This window comes from Lissotriton vulgaris, chromosome 5, assembly GCF_964263255.1.
Source record: "Lissotriton vulgaris chromosome 5, aLisVul1.2, whole genome shotgun sequence".
Classification (NCBI taxonomy): domain Eukaryota; kingdom Metazoa; phylum Chordata; class Amphibia; order Caudata; family Salamandridae; genus Lissotriton; species Lissotriton vulgaris.
This window is the reverse complement of record NC_141693.1, coordinates 1523727504-1523738027: the sequence shown is the minus strand read 5'-3', so window position 1 is coordinate 1523738027 and position 10524 is coordinate 1523727504. Positions and strand designations below refer to the sequence as shown.

Sequence of the window (10524 nt, the reverse complement as noted above, 5' to 3'; positions counted from 1 at the left end):
TTTCCTAAGATCTGCAGCTTCTCTTTCATGAGGCAATTTCCTGCAACGGTTTTTAAGTGCAAGACCCAAGGAATTTCAAACTTTTTCTTCAAATTAAAATCATATTAGGGCCAAACAAGACGGGCGGGTGAAATAAACCAAACTTAAAACGCAGGATGTTGGGCAGTTGAAAGCAGCGATGCCTTGGCCTTGGATATGAGCTGGAGACTTTCTGCTTCCCCAGTCTCCGGCATGCCAGGGACCAGACTCCAACTAAAGATGAGGGCAGCAACAAATGACCCCTTTTCTGCAAACACAGGAGGGGCTGGAGCAGTACACTATGTATTCTTCACGTCTGGCATTTACGGGAAGTAATGGATGGTTTCCCTGCTTCTTTCACAAAGGATCACACCTCGTCTGCGCTACTGATAGCACAGTCAGCAGCAGTAGTGCCCCTTGGACGCAACCAAAGGAGGGGATGAAAGGCTTGCTGTCAATTCATTTCCAGGCATAAAAACATTTTCCTCAAAGTAAATTTATTTAGAATGAAACAAGATCAGCTCAAGTGTGTGCACGATTTCAGTGACAGCTACTTTTTTAAGCTGTGTGGGCCAATAAATGGGAACTCCTTACTTTCCAGGCATCTTGAGTACACATCACAATGCAAGGGATCATCATGTTTCCACTTAAACACGGGAATCGGCACAATAGCAGATACACAACTTAAGCTGCCATGTCAGTAAAATGCACAAAAACTAGACAGACACTTTCTTCCATCAAAAGGGCTTGTGCAAACTCCACACTAGCCTTTGATCCGCTGAAGAACTGTCCTTTACTTTAGAAACCGGTGTCTTCTTTTCCCGGCTTCACGTGCAAGAGGAAAAAAAGAAAGGCATTAAGTACAAGCATTTATATCATGTTATATATATATATATATACACACATACATATAACGGAGTGTCAGTCTTTTACAGGGTTCATACTTCCGGGCAGAATATCTGTAGCAATGGACGACCTAAACATGCCCCAGAGTTCACCATGGACTGTAGTGGGGAATGCTCTCCAGTCATGAATGTTTCTGTACATGCAAAAAGGGTGGTTCCTGAAACATCTACTCTCACTATTAGCCAGTGACCACGAAAAAAATTTAAATGGCTGTGCGCGAAATTCCATCATCAGCTCGAGATGGGCATTGTCCAGCAAGGCAGCCTTTGGACGGCTTGTAATTTAGTCACCCCAGTAAAGAAAGCATATTATTGTGTGTGTGTGTCTATATATATATATATATATATATATATATATATATATACACACATTTTTTTTAAGAATGTGGTCTCCCTAACCTGGAGGTAATGTACTGTTGATTATAACTAACAGTGGGGACCGAAACTGAATATCTTTAAATGTATTGCACCATGGTGGTCTCCCAGTAAACAAATGGGACATTAACTGTGTGGCAACAATTACATTTCACCTACTCTAATTGGCTATGGCTGTCTGGAAAATGATTACCATGCGGGACTCACAGAAAGCCGTGAACGATTAACAGAAGAGCACTGAGGCAATCTTTCCAATGGAGAATCCATGGCAGCAGAGGAGAAAATACTCTAGACCTATTCTATGACTTAAACCGCTTCCCAACAAGTCATACTCAACCACTCATACAACCTTCCTGCCCTCGCCCCACAACACCCAATCCTGTAACTAGGGGATCATGGCAAGTGCTCCAGCGCCATAGCCTGGTCTTCAATGACAACCCATTCTGGAAAGTAGGCGAGGAGTTTGGGTGTACAATGCTTACTACCAGCTGCTATTCCTTAATGATGCTCCAATTATCACTGAAAACTTCCGCAATTAAGAGAGCCAATGCCAGTTCTCTACAACCCATATTGAGTCCAATACTAACAATTTCCAAGTTGTCATACTATTATTTGATGGAAGTGAAGAACAAAGACGCCCATCGTTGAACAAGAAGTCCCCCGTCTCACTTTGACACATTCCTGAACTAAGGAGAAAAGACTCCAACACTCCGAGGTAGGGGAAATGGACGTGGTATGTAGGGTAAAGAGTTACAGTAGACCTAATCCTAGACCTGTGGAGCTCAATTCCCAATGCTGTCATCCTTCCCTGTTCTAAAACCAAAAAAAGTCGCCACGTTACAATTTAGCAAATTTTAGGGAAACTGTTCCTGACCTACCCAGGGTTCACAGGTCATGTTAAAGGCTGCCCATACTAAATCTGGAGGACAATACTGCTTCCGTTTACTGATCCCCTAGCTAGGAGGTGGTAAACACTGATCTCGAAACTAGAAATCCTTAAACTGGTCTCAGACACGAGCTACCAGAAGTTAAGTGCACACTGCGTCCAAGAAATCTACTCCACCAACTATAATGAAATGTAGAATCAATGCCATGCAGTACCTTCAGCCCCATAAATCCCAAAATTCTACCCTTATTCAGAAATGTGTGGTGCCTAATTTTAACGAGGGATAACTGGTTTAAAGCTATGGTAACATTTCTGCCCACTGCTCGCAAGCCAGCCAACACTGCAGAAAAACAAATCTCTTCAGCGGTTACAAGAAAGCCACATTCACTTGATTAGTCTAACAGGGTGGTGCTTCATGTGCGTATTGGAGGTGTAGTGCACTTTATTTTAAAGAGACAGACCCCTCCTTTTATAAAGATAGGACGCCTTTTTTATTAACTATTATCTGCTCTTTTAAGGTTATGTGCAGTGGCTTAAAATAGGAAGCCCAAAACCCACAGAACATAACGTTGGCCTGTTTCCCCGGACTTAACCACTAAACAAGTAGTGTTTACATATATATTTTAAAAAAGTGGGGACATGGGTAACGTGGTCTGTCGATTAACTCAGCCTTCGAAATAACAAAGTCATCGAAAACCGCAGTGGGGTCAGCCTAGTGCTTTCTTCCAAGAGACCTGGGCCACAAGATACTTTCAGTATCCTTCCAACACACAGACATTAAATATGGTAGATTCTCCCCCCCCCCATCAGTGATGTTCTAGAAATGTTTGTGCATGAGTGGAACAAGGCCACCAACGCACCTCTTTAAGGGTGATTGTGTTAAGATGCTCTTCGACCATCCAAGGTCCACAGTGAAATATGTAATACGGAATTTGCAATGTGCAAAATTTGTCTTAATCAGGTGTGGGCAAACTGACTAGCCCCGTTTCAACACATGGGGTCACATCTGTTTGCACATGCCTAATGTGCCAACACTTAGGAAAATCAAAAATCAGTTTGTACAAATTTCAGCTGAGCAAAATCTAACAGGCATTTAATTCACACTGAAGAAAGTTCACCCACAAATTGCAAATATTATTGTGTTTAAAGAGACACTGGTAACAAGATTTCAACCCAAGATCGTATCTTGTGAAACAACAAAGTTGAATAATTTAGCTGGGAGAATATCAGCTATGAACCTGCAACTAACTTGGTGTTTCAGGAGGCTACTCCTCCGGTGAATCAGCAAGTGACTTATTGCCCCACATTCGGATTTCTACACAAACTTTTTAAAGGATCATTGTTCCAGATCATATTGTTCGTATTAACTGGTTCAGTTGACAGTCTGACCATGTGAACCATATGAACCCTCTACATCCTCAAACAGCAACCAATTGCCCAGTATGGCTCTGCAGAGCCGTTACTGGATTCCAGTGGAAGCATCGCGTCTTTGGCTTTGCATCACTTATTTAGTGCACGAGTTTCAGGATAAAGCACAGAATGCTATCCCTCTAACATAAGTAAAGTCGTTAGCTGTAGCCTTTTCCACAGCTCCCTCGTCTGGGTAGAGTATGCCGTGTTCACTGCGGAGGTTTGTTACCGGGCAATCACTTTTTTCTTTTAATAACGGAAGGGGCGGTGGGGTATTTTCTCTTAACTTATTCATATGGCAAGATTTGGGTAATAAAAAATAAAAAAAGAGAACCATCATGCGATGTCACTGCGCACCAAGTTAAGGATTGGGTGTGAGCACCTGTTACCAGCATCTCGTTAAATGGACATTTCCACCCCACATACCAACAAATGCTGCGCCTAACAAGCCCAGAAATTTACTAAGCCAACCCTTCATGTTCACACTAATAAATCCAGGTCACTGGAATAAGTTTGTATACGTTTTAGTGTGACAGTACATTATGTTGACAGATTTGAGCTTTTCACTAGACCATCTCGAGCACACTAGATCAAGGCAGACTCTAAACATCCAGAGTTCAACATGTCCGTATCTAGGTTTACCACCAAGGGTCATAGCTACAAACCCCAAGTGCATTATGGGATACAGTGAAACGCCTCTGGCACAGATGTGTATTTCCTAAAACAGAAGCATTGAAATTATACAGTATTGGTTAACCTCCTTAAACGTACAAGTGAAATTCAGATTAGAACTGACAACCATCTAGAAATCTCACCAAGAGTAAATCGCTTCCAAGTCAGGAAGTCTAGTCAATTTCAGGTGCCAGGAATTCAAATGTCTATGCCGATTAATTTAAAGACCACTGTGCTTCTCGGAGCAAGTTAGCAAGCTTTTAAAGTCAGGCCGCTCCGAACAGCACTGCTAGGCTGAAATATCTTGAATATAAAAAAAACAAAAAAGTGTAACGTTAGGAAAAGCCAAGAAAATGTATAAAAATAAAAAGATGCTCAGTCATTGTGCAGGTCTAGCTTTCTGCCCCTAGCACTGATACATACAAATAATGTATGAGACACACCTAGATGTGAATGAGTGGTGCGCTACTTCACAACACAATAAAGACTTCTAGTACAAAATAAACGGAATAACTAAAAAACATCTGTAAAATGATAACGCTGTATCCCATAATACATAATGTTGTGAACCATCCAATAGAAACTAAGTGAATTAGGAGGCCCCACGTACAATAACCATAACAAGGTAGTCGTCTTCACACTTGGCCAAGGTCTTCGCTGACGAGTCGAGGAACTGCTTGGAGAAATCGCAGGGTGGGAAGGCATGAAGGACTCCGCTGTTCTCCTTCTCCTTGTGACCTCCCACCGGCAGACTGATGACCCCGGCTGCCTGCTTTTGCTTGAGGTAGGATACCAAATTGCGAAGGGGGCGCTGGGTGGAGGCTGCCTGCTCTCCCGCTGAAGTACTATCTGAAGTGTTTGGAACTGCCAGCAGGATGGCGTAACCACTGGGTCCCGCCACCTTGATACGTCGAGACACCTCATCCAACTTTGGCTGATCCAGACGAAGTCGTTGGGTGATCTTTAGTTGAGCCACTTTGCCCCCTGAAGGGGCTTCCACGAGCAGGCTGCTGGCTACATTCATGTCTCCCTGTAGAAGATGCATGCTGGAAGGAAAATTGCTGTTCTTCAGTAGAAGCATTCCCTGCCAGGCAAGACCGAGCTTTGGAGGGGGCTCGGCTTTCTGGGGGGATTTTACTTTACTCTCAGTACGTTCTTCCTTAATTAGAGGGCTCTTGCGTTCAGGTACACGATGCTTTCGCTCCCTTTCCACAGAGTTCGAGATCTTGCGTTCTTTTTTATCGCCTTGCCCTCTCTCCTGGCTACCACGGCGAGTCCTGCTTGCAGACGACGCCCTTTCAACTCGGGGTGCCGGGCGCTCATTGTCATTGTATCGTGCACCATCGCGTCCCCCGCTAACCTCAGGGCTTCGGTCAGGGGTAACGCATGGTCGCTTCCGGGAGCGTTCGGCCTCCGGGGATCTGTCCAAGTGACGCCCTTCATCAAGCAGTCTACGCTTCCTGGGCTGCTCTCTGTTAAGTAAGTCTCTCTCGCGGTCACGCTCCAGTGACCAGCCGTCTCTTCTACGCTCAATAGTGTCCAGAGGTTCGTATGGAGGCCGGTTTCTCTCCCTGACAGGAAGGGGTGCCCAGTCAGTCTCTGGATACAGATTGCGCTCTCGATCTCTGTACAAAAGTGGGGGCGAGCGATCTCTTGGTCTTAGAGGTTCAGGAGCCCTGTGTCCAAATGTCTCTCCCACCATATCGTAATGAGGAAGCGGCAGGGGCTGCAGAAAGGGTGTCTGAAAGTGGTGTTCTGCGCTGTCTGCGAAGTCCACCCGGAGCCGGCGGTCCGGCCCGCCCAGGGGGAAGCCTCGCATGTGGGTGCAAGCAGCCGAGGCGGCATCCAAACTCTCGTACTGGATGTAGGCCCAGCTGTCACCCTTGCGATAGTCTATAGTGCGAATAGTTCCAAAGCGGTCGAACTCACGGGCTAGTGCGGCCAGTGGAACCCAGTGGCCCAATCCCCCAACCCACAAGCGACTGCTAGGCGTGGCCTTTCCGTATCCGATCTTGATGGAATTGCCCATGATGAGCTTGCCAGACATTGCAATCTTTGCGCGGTGCGCCATGTCTAAGTTTTCAAACTTGAGGAAGCCGTATGTGCTGTGTTGGCCAGGCGTGGGTCGCTTGATATCCACCTCAGTGATGGCACCAAAGCGCTGAAAGTGCCGCCTCAGTTCGGCCTCATTTACCGACACGTCCAAGTTGCCTAGAAAGAGGGTGCGGTTGGCACGCTGGTCGTCCTCAGGTGACATGTCATCGGGCTCGCGGAAGCCCAGCCGTGGCTCCAGGGCAGTTGTGGCAACATAGGCGGGGCCCCGCACGCGCCCACTCTCATAAAATCCAAAATCTCTTTCAGGCTCCAGGTCGCGAGGCAATGGGGGAGGTGGCGGTAGGCGACCTAGTGCCAGTTGCTGCAGCCGATAGTCACGATAGCCGAGTCCTGCAGGGGAGAGTGCACGATGCCGGGGCAAAGGAGGCGGGGCAGGCTCCGGCGGCGGGGTGCGGGAGCGGCGGGGCCGGGGCGGTGGGGCAGGGGCTGCCTGAGGTGGGGCGGAAGGCGGGACGTACACAGCTTCGATCTTCAGCGGACGATCGTAGAGCACCAGGCGGCCTCTCGCATGCTTGGCTGCACGCGCGTCTTCCGGACGTCGGAAGTTCACAAAAGCCACGCGCTCGTCACCTGCATGGGACATTTTTACGCTGACATCTCCAAAGCGCTTGAATTCGTGGAAGAGACCATCTTCTATGGCGCTTTCACTCAAAGCCGACCCCAACTCAGAGATCCGTAAAGTCTTGTATTCGGCCTCAGGAGCGGCAGAGGACGAGCCGCCCCGATTGCCAGAACTCCCCTTTCCAGTGCTACTGTAGCGGCTCTCATACTCACGGGAGCCGGCGCGACCCTTGTCCTGGTGCCCCCCGCGTCGTCCGCCATCTGACTTGGCTGACGAGCCGTTGCTGCCCCCGCCGCCGGGTTTGTTGCGCCCTCCACGGTCCCGGTCCTCTCCGCCGCGGGACCGCTTTGCTTTAGCTGGGGAGCGCTCCTTCCCCTTCATGTTGAAGTCGAACCTGTAGCTCGTTCGTTGAAGAAAATTGCCTCAGTGTTACCGTGCGCGAGCTTCTCCTCACACGGCCGCCATCTTACTGCTCACTGTAGTGACTGCCCGCCCCTTCGTGCAACAATTGGATGTCCTCACAGATTTAACAATCTTATTGGCTCTTACGCCTGTCAGTAAAGACGTGCCTGTACACACCCGTAAGTTCTCAAAGTTAAACCCGAATTGTTCGATTGGATGATGAGTTCTGATAACTGCCGTTTCATTGGGAGAAAGGGCATCAACGCTCGTCCTAACCTCACGTAGCTATCATTGTTCCATAGGATTGGCTGCTTAACTTCCACACCCAGAAACGATTCGTTAGATTTACTGTCAATCGAATAGTTGCGACAGGCGTCATTACGCCACGGAGCAGTGCCTTACTGTATCTAATTTTCTAGTGTGCGCAGCGCGCCCCGAATGAGGGAATTGTGGAACGCCAGGCTTCTAAAATACCGTTCTGAGTAGAGCTTCAATGAAAAATTTGTTGGCATTCGCACCAATAATTTTCAGTTCTATTAAGGACATCGAGGTGAGTATTTTCCATCTCTTTCTTTTACTGCAAAAATACAGCAGCCAATAAAAACATTTTAACAAAAACTACATTTCCCATGAAGCTCCACATTGTATTTCCTTACAAATCATGATTAACCCCTCCCCTGAAATGTGTGAGCACCATCTTAACTGCCTCGGTTTTTCGAAGTTTAATATAGCATGAACTCAACCGGAGGTATCAGAGCACCTTACGTGAGCACCAGTAACTTTACAGATTGGCGCATTTTTAGTTTTTTAAGGCACATGGAGATTAGGTCATTTACCCAGAATCACAGGAAGCTTGAGCCTCCCACTATCCAGAAACCTGGCTCCCCAGCTTCAACGTCAGCCACTCTGGCCATTAAGCCACCTCATCCTATACCTGCAACTAAGAAAGAAATGTCACTGTGTGAGGAGGGCTTTAAGGGGCGGGGCCTCTTGCCACCAAAGCCCCTGGGAGGCACTTTTGCCCATCTCCCAATCCCTACCTCCAAAACCAGAGGAACAGCTTGCTATGGCTGGTGCTGATGTCCTGGGGTGTTTTCGTACCACTTAATTGACTCCAACAGTTCAAAGCATCCAATAACAAGCTGTCAATCCATGGTTCATAGTGGATTTCCAGTTCCTTTTCCCTGCCACTGTGTGTTATCGGTTCCTCACCAGGTGACTGTGAAGGGAGCAGATATTGTGTGTCACACTGTGGCACCGTGTGAGTTGGCAGGTATGTCATCCAAACCATCAGTCTATACAAATATTAACTTTCACAACTGGAACTAAAAACTTCTGTAAGGCCAGCTCCCTCATGTGTCTCTGGTTACAACTTGATAGAACTTAACCCGGGATGACAGCACAAAACATAGTTTCTCTGTAGTAGAAAGCTTTATTCGATTTTAACAGAATTTTAAAATCATAAAAGCAACATCGTCAAAAAATCGATACAAAATGTACACAGATATAACATTACATTTAAAGAAAAAATGGCTGTGGGTACAGTGGTTTTAAGAACACATTAAACTTTTCCTTTTTCTGAAAACACTCTTTAAAAAACCGACCATAGTGGCCACACACAGTTCGTCATGTAACAACTGGAGATACAGTAAGGCTGGGCGGCACTGGTGCCAAGTTCCATAGTTTTTCAAAAGTGGTTTAATCCATTGGGCTCTCTCTTTACGGTAAAATCCACAAAAAACAAATCACGTGGAGGGTTGATTGTTCGACCCTCCCATCACATGGGCACTTAATGAGCATTTTGGACCAGTCGTTGGTTTGTGGAAATGAAACTAGGCGAAAGAAAATGTCAAATCTAAACCTAGTGAATAAAAACCTATCAAAACCCTTGGTGCACCAGTTCAGATAGGGTTGCATGTTGCCCGGTACAAGCAACATTTGGTGCCGCACAACCGATCCCTTGTTCAGCTCTACCCCTAGCCGCAGGGATTCCAAATGGTACCAACAGTTATTCTTTAGGTCTTTCCTCGAGATCTTACATAACCCCTCTGGTGCAGTAAAGGACTCGGGTTTCCCCATGTCTTGACAAAACTTTTGAATATAAGTTAGCCATGCTATTTTGTTTGATTTATCCAGAGCCATAACATCGCGAATGATCTCTCTGTTAAGTTCCAGATCAACTGCGGTCCAAACCCTGTGCCAGAGTAACAGTGGTTGCATCGCAATCAGATCACTAATATGACAAACCCCCAACTCAGCATGACAGTTAAACACAGATAAACTAAAGGGTACAGCTAAAATAAACCTTAAAAAAGCATTTTCTACTGTTTGTATTTCCCTAGTGTCTTGGATGCCTCAAACACCAGCCCCATAAATGGCCGTGCTTACACATTTGGCCGTATAAATTTTAAGTAAAATTTCAGAGGGTCTATATCCCATCTTTCGTGAAAAAGCCATGAGTGCTGCAGTCGCTTTTTTAAAGGACAGAGTCCTACTCCTAATGGCTGGACCCCAATGCCCCCCACCCTCGAGGACTACTCCTAGGTATGAAAAAGATTTAGTAGTCTGCACTTTCTCCCTGCGTGCAAACAGTTTACAGGTTTTGAATTTGCCCCTGGCGCACGTCATCACAAAGGTTTTTTTCACATTCAATTTCAGGCCCCATAGAGTCCATGAAATTAATATAAGCATCTAAGGCTGACTGCAAACCTCTCTCTGTCCTGGCCATAATGACGGCATCGTCCGCATATAATAGGGACACCACTTGTTTAAAATTAATTCTGGGTGAGTAAATAACTTTGGACACCAAAACATCCTCTAGGTCGTTAGTATATAAGTTAAAAAGAAGAGGCGCGAGGACGCACCCTTGCCTCACTCCACGCTTCACATGGAAGGGCTTGGTGCATTTTCCACCGGTTCCGAATCTCACCCTTGCCCTTGCCCCAGCATAAAGTTGCCATAAAAAAGAAATAATGACCTCTTCCACTTTAAGATCTTCCAGCACCTTCCACAGTCGATCATGCTTAACGCAGTCGAATGCAGCACTCAAGTCAACAAATGCTGCGTAGAGTTTGCCCGCCTTGGCCTGAACATATTTCCCTTGAAGAAGTGTAAAATTCAGGACCTGTTCCACAGTGCCCATCCCCTCTCGAAAGCCGTACTGAACCGGGGATAGAACT

At 46.4% G+C, this 10524-nt stretch overlaps 1 protein-coding gene across 2 annotated transcripts; it reads right to left on the bottom strand.

Annotated features, from left to right (window-relative positions):
* Nucleotides 1-494: 494 nt before the first annotated feature.
* RBM15 (RNA binding motif protein 15) lies at nt 495-7434 on the bottom strand. 2 transcript variants are annotated; one of them, XM_086923592.1, is made up of 2 exons: nt 4877-7434; nt 495-843 (listed from the first exon to the last, which is right to left on the bottom strand). In XM_086923592.1, the coding sequence occupies exons 1-2, from the start codon at nt 7322-7324 to the stop codon at nt 817-819; spliced, it is 2475 nt and encodes an 824-aa protein (XP_086779718.1). In that variant the 5' UTR covers nt 7325-7434; the 3' UTR covers nt 495-816. The 2 variants fall into 2 exon arrangements, with proteins under 2 accessions (XP_086779718.1, XP_086779717.1); XM_086923591.1 differs by having other exon boundaries at nt 495-4569; nt 4877-7428.
* Between the last annotated feature and the right edge of the window lie 3090 nt (nt 7435-10524).